At 31.8% G+C, this 20,724-nt stretch overlaps 1 protein-coding gene across 10 annotated transcripts in view; it reads right to left on the bottom strand.

The window, feature by feature from the left end:
- Positions 1 to 348: 348 nt before the first annotated feature.
- LOC124360633 (protein CutA homolog) overlaps positions 349 to 20,724 on the bottom strand; it is a 33,269-nt gene continuing 12,893 nt past the window's right edge. For 8 of the 10 annotated variants that reach the window (XM_046814408.1, XM_046814411.1, XM_046814404.1 and 5 more), the window contains 4 exons: positions 19,323 to 19,368; positions 10,251 to 10,300; positions 8,752 to 8,794; positions 5,029 to 5,249 (listed from right to left, as the gene is read on the bottom strand). In XM_046814408.1, coding sequence (XP_046670364.1) covers positions 5,187 to 5,249; positions 8,752 to 8,794; positions 10,251 to 10,300; positions 19,323 to 19,368 — 202 coding nt within the window. In that variant the 3' untranslated portion in view covers positions 5,029 to 5,186. Of the gene's footprint in view, positions 478 to 5,028; positions 5,250 to 8,751; positions 8,795 to 10,250; positions 10,301 to 19,322; positions 19,369 to 20,724 lie in introns of those variants that run through there. The other 2 variants (XR_006922257.1, XM_046814407.1) reach the window with 2 other exon arrangements.

Raw genomic sequence — 20,724 nt, forward strand, 5'->3', positions numbered from 1 at the left:
AACAAACACAACAAACAACGTTCTGTTAGTAGCAGAACTCTTCATAGTTCAATCAGTTTCAGTTTGAGTCGTCAGGGTGCAGCACAGGCACGAAGGTAATCAAAATGGCGGGTACCGTCATTGTTATGCTGTCGGGCCACTTTACCCGACGTGCAATCTCTTAAAGATGTAGAGCGTCGGTCCATTTGGCCCGACGTGGCAGCTAACGTGTTAATACAGATAAAACCCAGACTCTAGAATTTTGTTTAAAACCGTCTAGACAACAGAACGTTGTGACTATGTGAAATTCTTAGGAGTTATTCTTCAAAGTAACATCAAATGGGATAGGCACATTGAAATGTTATGCAATAAGGTGTCTAAGGGTATTTTTTTATTAATTAGGCTAAGATATATTGTAAATACAAACATCCTCATTACTGTCTACTATGCATACCTTCATAGTTTCTTGTCTTATGGAATTATTGTATAGGGCAATGACTGTAACACAAAAAAATTATTAATTTTACAAAAACGTGCTATTAAGATTATAGCTAATGTAAACATAAGGACTCACTGTAAACCTTTATTTAAAAAGTATGGTATTCTTACAGTACCTGCACTTTATATTTTAGATTGCCTATTGTATATAAAAAGAAATTTACATGCCATACCTGCAAATAGATCTGTACATAACCATATGACTAGAAACTCAAATTCTCTTAGAATATCTCAATGTAGTCTTAAAACCATTTTAAATTGTTTTGCTGAAATATGCATTAAACTCTACAACTCTCTTCCTTCTCATCTTAAATCTCTTGAAATTAATTGTTTCAAGAAAAGTGTAAAAAAGCTATTGATTAATATCAGCCCATATAACATCAGTGATTATTGTGCTGTAATAAAGAGAGTCTTCAAAAATCAAATATGGATCATTTTTATTTAATGGAAGATGCTAATTTATGTTTTAATAATTTCCATGAGATGTTATGTAATGTTGTTAATAGTTGTAAAAAGTCTGTAGAATTTAACAATAGTAAGCTATCTAAAGCTAAATCGATAAGCCCTTGGATAAATTCAAGCCTTTTATCAAAAATAGACCGAAGGAAAACGGTTGTATAATATTCTTAGAAAGGAGACTGTATGACAGACATTTTGTAAATTTTTATCATAGTTATTGTCAAAAACTTAAAGATGAAATCAGTAAAGTAAAACATTCATACTACTCAAATCAAATTTCAAATTGCCAAGGTGATACGAAACTTCAGTGGAAAATTATAAATAATTTAACCGAAAAATCCGCAGAGAAAAGAGTTGAACGGGTTGAGCTAAACAATGGTACAGTCATTACGGAACCTCATATTGTTGCGGAAGAAGTAAATAAAAAACATCTTATCGCAGTACAGTCGGGTCAGGACAGCGGGTGTTCCGAACTTAGATCCACTCAATTTTGCGCAACAGAAAAAACACGTCATTTTTCATATTACCCACAGACAATGTAGAAGTTTTAAAAACAATAAAAAGTTTAAAAAACAAGAAATCTTTTGGTATCGATGGTTTTAAGTACAGCTCTTATAAAACACATTGCAGAAGTAATATCACCCATATTGTCACACATCATTAATTTAAAGTTTTATTTCAGGCGTTTTTCCGATAAGTTTAAAAATCAGTGTGGTAGTTCCTATACTTAAAAAGGGGTTGTCTTCGATTAAATTAGAAAATCTAAGACCTATCAGCTTGTTAACAGTTTTTTCTAAAATATTTGAAAGGTTAATGAATGTACGACTTACTGCATATTTGAATAACATAGGGTTTTTCAATGGCAATCAGTACGGTTTCAGAAAGGGAAAATCTACCGAAGATGCGCTTCTAAACATTTCTAATATGATTTACGAAAGTTTAAACTCAGGGAATAAATCAACAGGACTGTTTATTGATTTTAAATCCGCCTTCGATTTAGTAAACCATGAGATTTTGCTACACAAGATGGAATTGTTAGGAGTGAGAGGACCTGCTCTCAGCTGGTTTTCGCGGTTTCCTCTTGGGGCCGCGAAACAGCGGGTGCGGATTGGCGAGTTCCTGAGCGGACCGCTCCTAGTCAGGGCTGGTGTGCCTCAGGGCTCCGTCATATCTGCAAACCCTGTTTTTGATATTCATAAACGATCTCCTGGAAATGAACCTAAAGGGCATGCCAAATGCGTTTGCTGATGACGTAGCATTTTTTTATTCACACAAAAATATAATGACCTTGTTAAATTACATACTAGAAGATTTGCGAACTCTAAGAAAGTGGTGTCATTTAAATAAAATGCAATTGAATGTAAAAAAAAAAAACGCAATATGGTCAATTTTGATTTCAAAAATTTTAACTTTGAAAAAGAAATTAAATATCACATTCTAAATTGTAATGAAATTTAACTGCAACTGTGAAACGATCAGTAAAGTCTCCACAATTCAAATATCTTGGCGTAATTTTGGACAGCAAACTTACTTGGAATAAACACATAACAACTTTACAGACTAAACTTAAATCTTCAATTAGGAAATTTTATTTTTTACGAAATTTTTGTTCTAAATATTTGTTGAGAAGTTTATATTTTGCTTTAATTGACTCCAGATTACAATACGGATTAGTTTGCTGGGGCGGGACATTTAGGTACCTAATTCAAAAGATAAGAGTTATTCAAAACTACTTTTTAAGAATAATTTTCAAAAAAAACTAGAAGGGATAGCTCTTTCCCTATATTTTATGAGTTAGGAATTTTGCCCCTTCAGCATCTTTTTGTGTTCAAAGTTTTTAAGACTCTTTTATTCAAGATGTGGTAAACCACGGAACAATTGGTTTTGATATATGCTACAAGAAATATTTACCGTAGAATTTTCAGAATGCCTAAAGTTAACAAATCATTTTTTAAACACTCTTTTTGTTACCTCGGACCACATTTATTTAATAAGTTGCCTTTGGAAATAAATAAAAAGTTTAAGCAATATTAGTAAATTTTGTAACAGATTAAAGATATGGTTGTTTACTCAGCAGAATTTAATTTATTTTTAAATTGTAGTCTCCCTGGTCTATGTGTATATTTGGTAAGTGAGATCTTTTTTCCTTTTCTTAAATTGTTTAGTATTAGTAAATGTGTAAAAAATAAACAGTAAATTGCTTTAGTTTTTTCATTTCATTTGTATAATATGTATTATGCAGTGTAAGTTGGTCAGCTGTGTCTGACAGACGTCACAGAGAGCCGGCTCAGGTGTTTTTTATAATTTTGAACTCTGGACTGTGGATGATAATAATGTTTTCATTATGTTATCACCGGCCACACTACTTGAAACAGTGGTCGGTTAATTCCCAAGTATTGTACCTTGTAATATTTGTAGATATTTTTTGGTGGAATAAATCATTTATTCATTTATTCAATTGGATAGGCATAATAAACACTTGTTACTAGGCCTAGGCAATGCATATAATAGATGATAGTTCATGCTGAATTTGTTTCTGCCACTGCTATACATTGTAAGGATGTTCTGGCAATAAAGAATAAAGAAATGAATTTGAATTTAGGTTGTTTATGTAGGCAGATAGGCAGAGACAAGCCTCAGAGTTGGTGTGTTTTTTTGACCTGCTCTCATATATATATATATATATATATATATATTCTAAATATTCTATTATATATATATATATATATATATATATATATATATATATAAGATTCTAATTATTTTTGGTAATTCCTGTTCAAAACATTGACATGAATTTTAATATTTTTCTGTTTCCGTATTCATAGAGTTTTCTATTATTTCTTTTGCACTAATTTATGATATACTAAGGGTATCCAGTTTATATAAGATCTGATTTAACATTTTAGATTTCTTCTTTTAATCCATCTTTGTGTGAACACAAGTTCTTTGCTATGTTAAACAAAGAGTAAGTGACTCATTCTATGACAGATTTTTTATGGTTCAATTGAAAATGTAGATATTGATCTGGTTGTGTTTTCTTACAATAAACTTGTTGTCATAAGGACATCTCTTACCTACATACATGTCCAGAAAGGGAGGGGAGTTCGTTTTGGGCTTCTACTTCCATGGTTAGGTGAATCGAGGGAGAAATGTTATTTATGTGGGACAAAATAATTTAACTTTAGTGTCTCCAAGAGGGAAAACAACGAAGGTGTCATTTATGTATCTCCATCATATTCTCAGTGTGAAATATTTTTGCTCAAATTCTTTCATGAAGATATAGGTGATAGAGGAGATCCTATTACCATTCTCACATCTTGAAGATACATTTTACCCTCTAATTCAAAATAGTTACATTGAGTGCATAATTATTTTAACTTGCACTTGTGGAACCATAAAAAATGTATACACACACCATGACATTGCGGGCAAGACTTTTATGGACTTTATGCCATTTGTGTACAAGTCAGGTATCACTGAATTCTTTGAGTGGCAGTCTGTTGTCACACATTATAGATTTAAATGTTTTCTGTATATTTTTGACATCTGAAGAAGAAGGAAGATCTCAATCCCTGAAATGCAGTGTTATACTTTTTTGTATTATATAACAATGGCAATTGTACTAAATCCTACTATCCTTTCAAGACAAAATCGTTTAATTTTGATTATGTAAGTTTTTCTTTTACCCAAAAACTTGGCTTGCTATTATGGGCAGCCACTTCTGACTCACCTACTTAAAGAGTTTAGACCAAGCAGTACTTCAGAGGCTGCAGATAGGCCATTTCCATGGGTTCCACTATTCCCGAGACTACAATATGAAATTTCACAGACTCTTTAAAACAACGTGTTACAAAATCTTGTGATATCCATAACAGTGATAAGTTACTGTCGCATACACTGATAAATAACAATCAAAACTGAATGAATGATTCTGTTGATTCCATAGTGGACATTTAACCCTTTGTGGCTTGTCACCATGGCACAAAGCCTGGCCACTGTGTTGAGATATCTCGTCAGCGATCTGCGATGGGTTCATGTTTTCAAGAGGGCCTTATAAGCTAGTTTTTGAGAAAGAAATATACTGCCAGATCAAATTTAATCATATTTATTTATATGGTAGTGAGAACCATAATTAATTACATAAATACATTAACTCTCTCTAGCATGTATAAGTAATAAATGAGCATTAATTACCTACACAATACACCATGTTGGTTATTGCATGAGAAGAATTTTTCAGTGGGTCTTCAACTATTTTCTGGAATAGAGTCGTTCAGAAATTTCAAGTACAAGTCATGTCCTGATTCAATCTGAAAAATATATACATAGTTTAATTTTTTATTTGAGCTATTCTCTTATCACAGAATTTTTAAAATGTTGCTTTTATACTAATACTAGTTACATGTCTAATTTTTTAAATTTATTTCAGTAACCAGTTTACAATAATGGTGATGACAATTATTATTCAGAAAGTTATCATTATTTACAAAAGAATTTGTGTATATTGTGCAAAAAAGTACGTTTTTCAGATTTAAGCAGATTAAGTATAAAGAATACACCTTTTAACACTTTTGTAGTTGTTAGGTATTTATACAATGTAGAATCCATCTTCAGGTACTTATAGATTAAGGTGCCTTAACAGGAAATTGTATAAATAAAAAACTACAAAAGTGTACAAAGGTGTATTCTTCATACTTATATTAAATACTTTTTGAGGCTACATTTATAATATAAACAGATTACTTATGTCCTAATACTAATGTTTAATATGATAAATAAGTAAATAGATATTTACTGCTATGAATAAACAAATGTTGTACACAATAAAAATGGTAAAATGAACTGTGAACAGTCTGAAGTATAATATAGCAACTTTTTATCAGTTTCAAATGCTGAAATAAATAACAAAACACTGCTTTGGCAAAATGCCAAACATCAATGATGACATCAGAGAGGAGTGTGTTCATTATAACAAGCATATTAAAGACAGTGGTATCTTCAAAAAAGAGGGAACCAACGTTGAAAAGTAGACGAAAATTAGAAATATTAATTTAGAATTTTGTTAACTCATCCGTAACAAATAGATAATGACATAATTTCTAAATGTAATTATAGCTCTGGTAATTGTTCTGTATATGACTGACATCAAATTCCACTAATGAGAAAGAACATTCAGCATTTTAAAAAGAATAAAAAACTACTTGGGGAATTCTAGTTCAGACTCTAGGTTGTTCAGTTTAAATAATTTTGTTTCTAATTCTGAGCAGTTTAAAGACAACTTTGATGATTCAGTTAAATAAGAGCATCACAAAAAGCAAGAAACGTTAATCTGTAGAAATCAATGAAAAACATAACTCTATAATTGTAAGTCCGTTTTTATTTATTATAGAATATTTTTACATGTTTTTTTCAAAACATATAAAAGTATGTATAAAAAAAATATTAACAAGGTATAAATAAGGTTAGAAACACATTACAAACAACAATAACAAATCAATCTAAACAAATAAATAAAACTTATAACTTTCCCTAAACACAGTAAAAGATAAAAAAGTTAGAAAAATCTAAATTAACTATGCTTAAGATTTAATCCAACTGGTGATTTTGTTTGAAGAACAATATGTTGCCCTTTTCGTATCCTCTTAAAAGTAATTTTTTGTAATCTTTATTTTCATCATTTCGAAACTTCTTGATGCCAATTAGAAAGCACAAATTTTTAAAGTTTATATATACAGGGTGTCCCAAAAATTAGTGTCAATCAAACGCCAAGAGATCAAACACCCCTAAAGGTACTCACAAATAACCTAAAAAAATGTTATCAGATTTTTTAGTTTTCAAGTTATTAATTTTTGTGTGTTATTTTACTAAACTCGTGACTGTTATAACGTTCTTGGCTATAGCTACGTAAATAGTTAAGCTAATATCTTGAATTTTTTTTTCAAAACTACCTGACTGGCACATGTATCTAACGGGAATAAATTTGTCACCATACAAACATGAAATCCTTATTTTCAAAACATATACATTTTGTCAGCTATTTACCCTTTAAATATAATGTGATAATGTAATTAACATAGCACACGCTTATTTTTAGAGTAAATAGCTGACAAAAAGTACTTGTTTTTTAAATTATGCCTGAGAAAAAATAATTAGATTTTTATTTGCCTTCTAAGATTTTTAAATCGTTCATCAACGATTTCTAACATTAAATGATTTTTTTAAACACCATGGACAGATGTATGGTGACAAATTTATATCCGTTAGATACATTTGCCAGTCAGGTAGTTATGGAGAAAAAGAAATTCAAGACATTATCTATATATATAAATGCGAATGTTTGTTTGTATGTTCCGTTATAACTCTGGAACCAATGCACGAAACATCGTGAAATTTTGTACAGTGATTCTACACGTTCCTGGAAGTAACATAGGCATACATACTAGAGTAAATTTGGTCCAATTTAAATAGTTTATTTAATTAATTTTTTAATTATAAATCGTTGTTGATGTTAGAGTGTTTTATATTGGATCCGACAGACTGCGCTACAACACATAATACAAAGCGAACTGATACTTAACAGCTGTTACTACTTTCAGCTGAAGTTCATCAAAGAGGCAGAAACATTTGTTTACATTTAAAATTTAGAAAATTTTTATTGTAAAGTGCTTGATCAGTAGTGTAATGCAGGTTGCATAGAAGACGTCATTGCCTAATTTTAAATTCAGATTGCACCAATGATCAATAAACTATCTAATGCAATGAAAATACTATTAAACGCTATTATGAAAACAACCTCATTGTAAAAATCCGTGAATTTTTGCACATAAGGTAATCGAATTTGGTTACATGGAAGGTAAATGAAAAGAGCCGAAAGAAGACACTTTATGATCGAAATTGGGTTTCTTTGATACATTTTCTTGAAGGCACACTCCTAAATAATAAGATATAAGAGTCACGCAAAACTAATATACACTTGATCATGAACACTTAAATAATAATCTACCTGATGTATGCTTACTTACGCTTGAAAAATGTAATGGGATGTAATACTTCATAAGTTTTTAATAAATCGTATAAGGACTTCGAGTTTAAAAACTGCGAGCGAAGCCGCGGATAACAGCTAGTCTTAACTATTTACATGGCTATAGCCAAGAATGTTATAACAGTCAAGAGTTCAGTAAAAAAAAGATTTTAAAAAGTAGCAACTCAAAAACTAAAGAAAATTGGATAACACTTGAGGGATGGTCTATCTCTGGGCTTTTTCTTAACACCAATTTTTGGGACTGTGTGTGTGTGTGTGTGTGTGCGCGCGCGCGCGCACGCGTGCGTGTGTGTGTGTGTTTTATGTGTGTGGAGGGAGGGAATATATATTTATAGCCAAAATCATATTTGAAAGAAAATCACTCTTTAGATTCTACAAGATTTATTTTAAGTTAATCTGACAATCTGTCACCACAAGTAAATTATATACTTAATTTAAAGTTCAGATACCACAATGGAGAGAGAGGCAGCACAAAACACTTGGCCTAGGGCCTCAAAATCTGTAAATCTGGCACTGTAATTATTAAGGCCATATTTGTGAAGCCCACTTTTTTAGCTGGAAAGGAAATCCCAAAACAAGTAGCTGATTCCACTAAAAGCCTAATTTAATTTTTCCATTCACAATACTTTCTTCGGTCTTGAAAACAAAATATAACTATATATACAGGATATAGGATCAACCATGTTTATTTATTGTTTGTCTAACATATAATTGTAAATTTCGACTAGTCTTTACCTCAGCATAATTTTAATGAGCATTTATATACTTACAGGAGTAGATATGACTTCAGGCACTGAATAAGGATGATTGGCCCTAAAAATAAATATACAGATGGTTTACAAATCCTGGCTTTCATGTGGTATAACATTACTAAAACCTGTTTTACATCATAAGTACAAATAAACCAAGATCAGTCTTTTTTCCATTTTGTAAACTTTTGTTTGTTGTAATTTTGAAAATAAAGACAATTTCAAAAATCTTTTACTATAACTTATACATAAAAACACTCAATTAACCAGTAGTTACTTCAAAAATGAAACTTTTCAGTGGTGCTACTTTGAAGTTTCCACAATAAATAATAACCCTTAAGGAATGTTTTTCAAAGTTACAGGATTTTTTCGATGTAACTGGTCAACTGCCATAAATCTTGACTTAAAAATTATAATTAATGTAATTATTCTTTTACTGTCATAGCGAAATAGAGAACAGCAGTTAAGTTTCATAAACGAAAACAAGTTCAGAATCTAGTCTTTTCATTGATTTTAGGATGCAATGAGTTAAAATAAAATAATACAGGATCATCGGAAATCTGATGGCTGCCACAAACATGGAAAAACAAAAATCTAACAGATACCAATTCCGGGTTAAGATTTGGAAAATCATAATTCATTTAATGGAACATTTCAAACAAAGAAGAGAAAATCAGATTACAAAATGTGGTTAAAAATAACAATGGTACTGATAATCTAGATTGAAATTAAATTATTTCACACGATTATCTAGATTGCAATTAAATTATTTTAAACAATTTCACTTTTTGGAATGAAATTAAGTATTAAATTAGCAAACAAGATGATTTACCTTATAATAAAATGTTAAACCTAAAAAGGTTGGAAAATAAAGGTGTACATATACTATGTAGATGAGTATAATCGCCCAAGCATGTATTTGAATCGTCCATTTCCATGAACATTAATAGTTTAGGTGCTCCATATATAAAAGTAAGTATACAACAGTACACTTAAATTTATATATGGATCACTTTAAATATCAACGTTCATGGAAGTAAACGAACACTTTGCAAGTTGCAATTGCCAGCGTACTAGTAGCAGCAGCTGCTAACCCAGGGCCGAAGAAGTAAGTAAGCAGTGCACGAAGACGTCTTGGCATTGTTGGTTTGGGGTAGGTGGGGAATAAAGAAGGCTGTTATCCGGCAAGTACAGTACATGCTGAAGGGTAGAAAGGGGAAAAATGTTATTCTTTGCCTGACTGTACTAGCTTGTTTATAGAATACACTCACTAGAGTGTACTATAGTTACACTGTTCTCACCGGCCTTGAATTATAATATATGATTATCAATCTGCTTCTATTAATGGTCTCTATTATACATCAAATTGAAAAATTTTTAAACTGAAAACAGAAGTTTGTGTTTGTAAAAAGTTCTGGTAAATTTAACAAAGAAAACTAGTACTTTACCTTTTATTAATTTATGACTTATTTGGCTTCATTATTGAGCCAAATGAATTACGATAAGATGTTTATACTTACTTCACATATGTTGTCAGTTCAACAATCTTCTGTGTTCTCGTTTTTACCATCTAGACAAAACATTCATACAAAAATTTGCTTTTACTTCTTAAATTTTATAATTATTTTAAAACATATTGCTGTTGTAACTATTACAATAAATATTGTAGTGCCAAATAATAGCACAAATTTACTCTTGTATATTACATATATTAAGCATTTTCTCCCTTAACACATTAGACACTATATTTTGTTGTTTCCAAACTACCAGACACCCTTTCAAAAGTCTATAATGGGACATGATTTGGGCCTTCTAGGATGAAAACAATTGTTTATTAAAATTTAACACCTTGACAATGAAACGTTTATAAATATTTTAAATTTCAATAAGTGTCACCAGAACCGAACTATTCACCAGGTTCAATGCAACAATTGCAATGTATGCAAAAATAAAAATTTAATGTTTTACTCCTGTTAAACAAAATAGATTGTATGGAATGTCGTATTTTGTTGACCTTTTGAGTACATGCGTTTACTACTAAATAGTATTGATTTTCCAGAATGGTCATTTTATAATATCCTTGAAAATATATGTTCAGAATGTCATATATTTAATATTTCTAAAACTGGTTTTAAAAATGATTCTTTTGCAGTTTAATTTTAATTCAAGACTTTTCAGAATGCTAGTATTAGGAAACAAATACATATTCTGTATTTATAAGAATTTAGGAAATATTATGTTAGAAATAATAATAATTCGATTCAAACATTTTAAAAATAAATGTAAATTCAAAGTAACTCTTCAAAATAAAAAATGTCCCATATAGACAGCCTTTTTAAAATTCAATAACCCAAAGAAAATAGAAGATTTGTCCAAGTTATTACTTCCTCTACGGCTAATAATTAGTTTCACGATTCACATTTGAGGAAACAGTCTAAATTCTCTATGGACATTTTAATGGTAGGAAAATATGAACCTCATTAACATTTCTAAGAACTTTGTAGAAAATTTAAAATCACTGAAGTTGAATGAAACCGATAAACTAGACTATGTTGAAAATAAATTCACAAATATATCAATTTCAGAAATCTTTGGAAGTATTAAAACACGAATATACACTAATCATTAAATGAAAGGACAATACCAGTAATTATAGAACTGCATAAATACCCATTCAATGTAATTTCTTTGAGTTATAGCGCAAAATTGACCGTCTAGATGATGGAATGGCAATGGGATCGGCACATTTGCTTATTTTTGTTGATATATTTAAGGAGAAAATTAAAGAAAAGGCTTTGGCTTAAACTAACCGAAGAACAAAAAGAAGATTTGGTGGAGATACTTGGATGTTACCTTTGTTATTTTTTTATTATAGAAACACTAAACGAAATTATTATTTTTGATCACATTAATAGTATTTTTCACGCGTGTGTATATGAAAAAAATATATAAATTCTAGTAGTTACCCGCAGCTTCCGTATCCAATTTCTTGTTGAAAAACAGGTCATTGTATTCACATATTCTTTTTCTACAACATACTGAACACTTCTGAGAAATTTTGTGGTGACACAGTTGAGTTTGTTGGCAAGAAAATATACACATAGCCTATAAAGGTCTGAGAAGCGTACTTCTTACAAAAAACATCTAAGTTGGGTTTTATAAAAGTCTTTATATCTGTAGAAAAATATAGGTAGTAACATTATCTTTAGTTCCTGAATTACACTAGGCCTACTAATTAAGCTGCATACTTAATATTTACTAAAAGTTTCAGTTAAAAACGTATTTGACGAAAACTTCCAATTTTATATCTGGCTAACCTCTGTGCTCTAAAGTGATTACAGAAAATATTGAAGTAAGAAGTGATGTTATTTTTATATGTTTATGCTTACTCTATGCTTTCAAGACTATACATATCAATACATTTAAAATGCTACTTAAATTAATTAAACATATGATAGTGTTGTAATACTATAATGTTGGTGATTATAACTTCGTCTTTGAAATCTTCATTCACTGCTGATCAACAACTTTACAATAATTTAATATTTTCTAACATTTAAATGTAAACAAATGTTCCTGTCTCTTGATGAACTTTTCAGCTGAAAGTGTTAATAGCTGTTAAGTATCAGTTCACTTTTTATTACACGTCGTAGTGCAGTCTGCCGGATCCAATGTAAAATATTCCAAAATCAACAACAGTTTATAAATGTAAAATTAATTAAATTTACAGCTTAAATTGGATCAAATTGTGAATCAAAACCGTTCTCAAATCCTCTTCTACACACACAAAATCGGTCGTCGTTTGAGTTCAGTGACATACACACGCACACAAGAAATAAATACTATATATATATATAAAATCAGTTTTGAGGAAGTCCAGTATCATTTTCAGTTTATGTTTGGAATTAACAAAGTTAAGACGTGTTTCTGTGATAGGCCTACTTACGTTGAAACGGAGAGTATAAGTGAACAAGAACGTATTATGATCCTGATGATACAAGGCTTCGGATACCAGGTGAGATCTTATAATGAAGTAAGGAATGTATTTAATGACACTTGTCCCAATCGAAACCCTGCATCTAAATCAGGAGGAGTTAAAAAAACAAACCAACGTTTCCAGGAAACAGGCAGCGTTAAAGACCGCCCCAAACCTGGACGACCGAAATCGGCTACAAACAATCATTGTCACTTGACGTTTTACAATTTGTTATAGATCTTCATACTTCAACAAGAAATATTTCTCAAATATTAGGTGTATCTCAAACATCAGTTTGTAAAGTTTTAAATGACAGTGGTTATAAAGCGTACAAATTTGTTTAGTTCATGAGCTAAGTGTGGATGATTTTGATTGTCAAGAAGAATTCTGTGAAATAATGATATGGAACATTGCTAATAATACTATTTAAAAAACATTGCTTTTCTCGGATGAAACAACTTTCATGTTAAACGGTAACGTTAACAGACACAATGCTGATGTTAACTCTCATTGGATGAGAGAACATACCCAGCACCTTGCCAGCACTACTGTGTCTGTGTAGTGTGTCGTGTTTTCACCGTGCCTACAGGCTGTTGCCACGCGAAACAAGCCTAACTGCTGCAATGCTCACTTGTTGCATTTGAGTTTGTGATTGGCCCCTAGCACTTTACTGTTTGTTTAGTATAGCGAAGGTTATAGTGTTGTCAAGTTGTGTTTATTCTGATAGTGATATGTAATAATAGAACGCTCACTTGTTGCATTTGAGTTTGTGATTGGCCCCTAGCACTTTTACTGTTTGTTTAGTATAGCGAAGGTTATAGTGTTGTCAAGTTGTGTTTATTCTGATAGTGATATGTAATAATAGAACGCTCACTTGTTGCATTTGAGTTTGTGATTGGCCCCTAGCACTTTTACTGTTTGTTTAGTATAGCGAAGGTTATAGTGTTGTCAAGTTGTGTTTATTCTGATAGTGATATGTAATAATAGAACGCTCACTTGTTGCATTTGAGTTTGTGATTGGCCCCTAGCACTTTTACTGTTTGTTTAGTATAGCGAAGGTTATAGTGTTGTCAAGTTGTGTTTATTCTGATAGTGATATGTAATAATAGAACGCTCACTTGTTGCATTTGAGTTTGTGATTGGCCCCTAGCACTTTTACTGTTTGTTTAGTATAGCGAAGGTTATAGTGTTGTCAAGTTGTGTTTATTCTGATAATGATATGTAATAATAGAACGCTCACTTGTTGCATTTGAGTTTGTGATTGGCCCCTAGCACTTTTACTGTTTGTTTAGTATAGCGAAGGTTATAGTGTTGTCAAGTTGTGTTTATTCTGATAGTGATATGTAATAATAGAAAAGCGAATATACAAAACTATTTTGAACCGTTGAAATACCATAAATATGAAGCAAGTGATGTGGTTGGTAGGTGTGGCGATATTTCGGCAAGTAAGGAGCTGCCTTTAAATAAAACCATTGAAGAAAAGCCATGTTACATTGGAAGAGGGCTCAGAAGCAAATGTAAGCAGGTATGAGGTTAATTTACGTAAACAAGATATGGACATTTCTTTATATAAAAATAAAAGGTTCTGGATATTTGTTTTAACCCTTATAACGTCACAGACGCCGTATGGCGCATATACAAACTATCTCCAAACGCGCATCGACACAAAACTGCGTCTATAGCAAATTTAAGTTCCTTTTAAATCCCATCAATGTCACTAACGGTATGCGTCAATCATGTGTGTGGGTTATTGACCTATGTCAAGCGTCAAAATATAGCTTTCGCGTTACATTGTTTGAAACAATAGACGCGGTGTCTAGACACTCTCCCCGCCACACGGCACAGACGCCGTACAGCGCGCGCGCGCTTTTGTTTGCAGTTTGGCTTCAGGTAGTGCGTGTCTAACCATCGCTGAGTCGGTTTCCTTAGTCGTGTTTTCTGTTTATATGGTTTTTATTTATTTGTTAAAAGTATTGATATCTTAGTTTTAGTATTCATTTAGTGTTTTTAGTGTCATTTTAGTGTTTAGTGTTACCTATTTAGTGTTCAGGTACTTTGAGATTATACCGACTACACCAGTATGAAGAACACAAAAATATAAATTTATAGCTAAACAAACATGATAGAACGAAAAAAACAACTCTTTAATTACAAAATTACAAACTTACAAGCATTTCCAGGCACTGTGATCGGTATTGTTGTCGCTGTTATCTTATCTTTCTCGAGAATCCCGATTACGACAGACCACGCGGCATCACATGATTTGCGCGGTACATAATTGCCTTTCCATTACAATTCAATTTATATTTCTGATCAGATCCTCTAGAATTTGATATTTTACTGATAGGTACTATCTCGAGGGATGTTTTTCTTTCGTTGACATCAGCGAGAAGGCATGGCACTCGCATTTTGGGTGGCGGAGTATGATCAAGAATAAAAACAAGTTTGGAGTGTTTTTTTCAATATAGAGTTTAGTTTTAGTTTGATCATGTTTGTTTTTATTGAATTTTTGTGTTTGGAGAAATGTAGAGGTAAAACACGGAAGTACAAGAAAGCGACGCACCAGCTGAACGGGCGACGAGACTCTGCAATCACGTTATCTACTAGATCGCTCGACTTTGACCTCTGTCTGAGGATGGGGAGGGGTTTGCGATAAGACAATTCCTGTTTTATATTGACAAAATATTGTTCTACGCTAATCTAGTAATCAGTAGAAGCAAAATGTCAAATAATGATTCATGTCTGGGTGTGGTCGGTATAATTCCAAAGTACCGTGTTCAATATTAGTGATAAATAACATGTCTCGTAACATTGACGATCCTAAGTACAGTAACTTTATAATTTTAAAATTTTTACTTTTTTATACTTACCATAATTATAGAAAGTAAAAATAAAAATGAACTTTACACATATAATTTTTTTTTTTTTTTTTTTTTAATATTGTGCCGTTTGCTGGAAGTCATGAAAAGATATACTGACGTTATAAGGGTTAAATGCCAAATGTGTTCCTCAGAGTTATTTCAACTTCCATTACAGATCATACGGGAATCAACAATGGAAATTTTTATTTTCATTTCCAATTCTTGGATTTTGTATTCTGGAATTGAAGACTCTGCATACTGTGTTTATTTTATGCTCTTCTTGAAAAAAGAAGTGTGTATAGTAAAGCTCAACATACTGGCCAACTTGCTGATGAAGGTTTTTGTAACTGAAAGAAAGTGTTAGAAAAGTTTGAAAAACATGCAAACTCGCAGTATCCTACAGATTCGTGTAAGTGTGGCTAACTTTAAAAGAGTAATGGTAAAAAAAAAAAAAAAAAACCAAATAAAACCAATGGACAAATCTATAGATAGAGGAAAAGACAATCAAGCCAAAAATAATATGAAAAGAATAACTTCAATAATAGATGCTATTATTTTGTGTGGTAGGAAACATTTTGCCCTTAAGGGCCATAGAGATTATAGTGAATTTCAAATCAATTGTAAACCAATTGAAAATGAGGGAAACTTTAGAGCTTTGCTCAGAAACACAGTTGAAAGGGCCACATTTAAGAACTCATTTTGAGTCATGTGGCAAAATGCAACATATTTAAGTTGGAATTTTCAAAATCAACTTATCAATGCTTGCAACCACGTTATAACTGAAACAATAGCAAGAAAAGTTAAAGAACTTAAGTTTTTTTAGTGTCCTCACTGATGAAACCTATTGACGTTTCAAAAGTTGAACAGTTTTTATTGTGTCTACGTTATGCGACATTTAGTTCTAAAAAAGACTATCAGATTTGTGAGCAATTTCTGAAGTTCTTGCATGTACTACAGGTAGTGAGTTGGCGAAAACCTTAATTAAAGGTCTTGAAGATAGTGATATAGATATCAATAACTTACGTGGCCAGGGGTACGATGGGGCTGCTGCCATAAGTGGGAGGTTTAATGTCACTCAGGCATCCAAGAAGCTTACTCGTGCATTGCGCTTCTCATAGCCTTAACCTGGCAATGTTAAATGCATCTGAAGATCCGTCAAACAGAAACTGCTTCAGAATAGTAAAGAAGTTGTAAAATTTTGTCAATACGCCTTAACTACAACTAACTGGGTATTGAATCAGAGATAAATCTTGAAACAAACAAGAAAAAGGTTCTGCAGCATTGCCCAACGAGATGGGTACAGAGGCATGATGCTGTTTTTGTTATGAAAAAACTTCTAAAACCCAATGAAGTAGCATTCGAATAAATTTCAAACTGGAACGATAGGGACTCTTCTTCGGGACCTTTAACGCTAGTAAACTCCTTGTATAAAGGTGAGTTTATAATTTCTCTCATGGCACCAGAAAAACTTGGTTACACTGTAAACCTAAGCAAAAAACTGCAAGGAATTCATTTGGATTTATCATTTGCAATTACACAAGCTGAAACTGTACTTGGAAGCTTTAAATCCGTAAGAGAAAATGCAGATAAAGAATTTAATTCAATTTATGAAGAGGCTACCAAAATCGTGTTACTTGATTCCGATGCCTCGTACAGCTGGCAGACTCAGACAACTGAACAGGAATAATACACCAGCAGAAATACCAGAAGTATACAACAAACTATCCGTTTTTATCCCTTGGGTTGACTATTTAATTGTTTCATTGGAATCTCGATTCATCAAGTATAAAGATATATTAAAGGATTTTGAGTGCTTAATGCCATCAGCAAATGTATCAAATGCAGAGAAAGAAGCCATTTAAGACTAAACACAACTCAATTTTCTAAACCTGTGTAATTTTTTATTAATATTATATATTTGAAAGTTGGGGCTGCAATGAGGGCCTTTTCAAGGCTGAGTTTTAATTGTGGCACAACAACTTCAAGACCCGCTCTAACAACCAAAAAATGCAATTGATGTATTGAATTTATGTGACAAGGACTAATTTTCCAATATCCACACATTCTTGAGAATGTTGTTTACCATCCCGGTGACTACAAGTAGTGCTGAGAGGTCATTCTCTACTTTACGTCGGCTAGAGAGGTTGAGAAATTGATGTACCCAGTTCAGAGGTAGTTTCTGTACTAAATAAATCAAATAGACATCTGAATTTTGTGTTGTAAATTCATAATTTGTGCTTATACTTTTGTTCCTATTAAATTTAGATTTTAAAAATAAAAATAGTATATTTTTTTCTTTCCCAAATATTAATATTATAATTATAATGGTATAAAACCAAAACCACTTATCAATAATTCTAGACAACTGACCTTACTCTTTAATGTAACAATTACGTAATACAGTCCTGCAACAGTTACACTACTCATACAAGACATAATTAATACATTTAATGGGGAAGCCCCCCAAAAACCAAAAGTCTGGGTGCACCCCTGATCTAATATATACCTACTTATGTTTCAAAATTATATAGAACCCTACCATTTATTACAAAAAAATGTGTTAACTGAAAAGCTAAGGACTTTTGACTAAAGAATTTCCCCACATTGGGTTAAAATAGTTTAATTTTTACTGAAATTGTTGGAGCTAAAAAGTCATAGAATATTGAAGAGATATTTAAGTTATTTTACAGGTACTTTTAAAACTTTTTACTCTTCAACTTCAAAGTCCCATAAACTGCTCTTCACATTTAAATCTAAAATGGATCAGGGAGGTTAGAATATCTTTCAGTGACTATCACTTATCTCAGGATTGTTTGGAACGCCATTTAAAAAGAATATCATGTTGTCCCTGTTTTTGAAAATGAAATTGTGTGAAAGGCCGCGGGTAACTGCTAGTTTATAATAAGATTGATAAAATATGTAGCCGTAACAATGACCTTCAAACAGGCTGCCGAATAACAGATCTTTTATAAGTAAACACACATTCATACGTTAGAAACAAAAATAAGAGAATTATTTATGTAAACGAGTAATGGTTATTTTATCAATTATTGTTACTGTAACTCTTTGGCACTGTTTACAAGTAATTTCCAAATTGTTTACTAGTTCCTTTCAGTTTACACTGTGATAACATTTTTTGGAGAATGCAAAAAAACTGTTTATTGTTCACCATTTTAAAATAGTTTGAGATGTGGCAAAATGTTGAATGTATAAGTTGTTCACATTGAAAATACCTTTAATGTATGGTATAATATAGCTTACCTTTGCATTTACAATTTTGTAGTCGATCCAAAATATTGGATTATCAAATTTCGAGTAGGGATTGTAACAAAATACTTCAATACCTTGTGGGGTATCACTTGAAACGTATTTTTATGTAGAATAATATATAAAAATCCAACCAAATGATAACAACAAATCCTAATTTTGGGATAGGGAAAATAGAAAATATCCTAATTTTCAATATGTTTGGTCGCTATTTTGTAATGGGTAAATATAAAAACTTAAAACAAATTTTAAATTTGTTGGTTTAAAATTATGTATTACAAGGCCTATGTTTCTTTTGTAAAATTTGAGCCCATGACCTTCTATTATAGGAACACTTTATAAATTGATACAGTTGATAGGCTATTTGGTGGGTCTACAATTTATTTGGTGGTTCTAGCTCATACATTTCTCTTACATAAATAGTGGACAGATGGTCTTGAACACTTTTATAAATCATAAACTGATGATATTATAAATTATTATGTTACCAGAAGTAATTCTGAGTCCTCTTCAATTTTTCCTTCCCACTTGTATCTGGAAAATATTTCAAATTAATTAATATGGGCCACAAAAATTACAAAACGGGTTTAATTTTAACCTTAATGGATAAATTAAAATAATAAATTAATGACGGCTAATTAAAGAACAGTGAAATTCAAATTAAAAAGAATGGTTGTTATATTTATTATTTTTCAAATATTTCAGTCTGTTATGAACATTCCAATAAGTCTTAAATTATACTCATGAATGTAATTATACAATATTACTAACAAAATGCTTAGTACTAATTTCAAAACAAAATTAAATGTTTTGCATTTGTGTCATTTGTTACTAAAGCGATTTATATTTCTCTTTAATCAGTCAATTTATCAAACCATTACAAGCAAGATACGTACCTCATTGAGAAAATGAAATGGTTATTGTGTGGTTTATACAATATTAGTGTATATCGTGTTTGCCAGTTCACACCTCAATATTGAGTAACGAACTCTAATTAGTATTTCATCATCATATTTACAATTATTTTTGTTTCGAGTAAGTTTTATTTTCATTACTTATATATAGTTTCTTTTGGCATTTAAACCCCCAGTGAAAAAAATCAATAAACTGGTCCGAGTCATACCTCGAATCCTGATGTCACATGAGGCGAGTGAACCCTATTGGCCAGTTGCTATTGCGTGAAGTCTGTCTGTCTGAAAGAGCATCTGCTAGATGTTGTACCCAGCAGTGCCACTTTGAAACTCGTCTCGTTATGACCCTTACGCAAGCGGTCGCTTAACAAAGTGTGGGTTGGTTGCTCCTTTGGACCCCGTTAACAATGTCGCATTATGAGTCTTCTTGATATAACCTAGTCCAGTAGTCGCTCATCAAAGTGTGAGTATTGTCTCAATCGCCCCTGTCTCCCGTTAGCAGTGTGCCGCTAGTATTACTAATAAAATGACCTTAAGCAGTCTCATTTTCTCTTTTATCAAGGTAAGAAGTATCCCGTAACCCCCCTTGTACCCCTTTTTAGATGTTGTAACCTGTTAGCAGTGCCGCTTTAAAACTTGTGTCATTATGACGTAACGTAAGCAATCGCTCAACAAAAAAGTGGGGGTTTCATTGCCCCTTTGAACTCCGTTAACGGTGTCGCATTTGAAGTCTTTTTAATGTGACCTAGTCAGATAGCAGTCACTCAATACTTGACCCCCACAGGACATCGGTCAACCCTCTGGAAGCACGGAGGGTCCGAGCTGGATGTGCCGTCCTGTATGCCAAGCATGAAGAGAGAACAACATTGATGAGTTGGCATCACTCATTCTAAAAACCTTTCTTATTGTTATTATTAACCATTCCCTTCCATCTGTATTTTTGGCTCTGTAACTCTTTTTATTGTTTATTGGTAACATC

The sequence above is a fragment of the Homalodisca vitripennis genome, chromosome 4 (genome assembly GCF_021130785.1).
Source record: "Homalodisca vitripennis isolate AUS2020 chromosome 4, UT_GWSS_2.1, whole genome shotgun sequence".
Taxonomy (NCBI): domain Eukaryota; kingdom Metazoa; phylum Arthropoda; class Insecta; order Hemiptera; family Cicadellidae; genus Homalodisca; species Homalodisca vitripennis.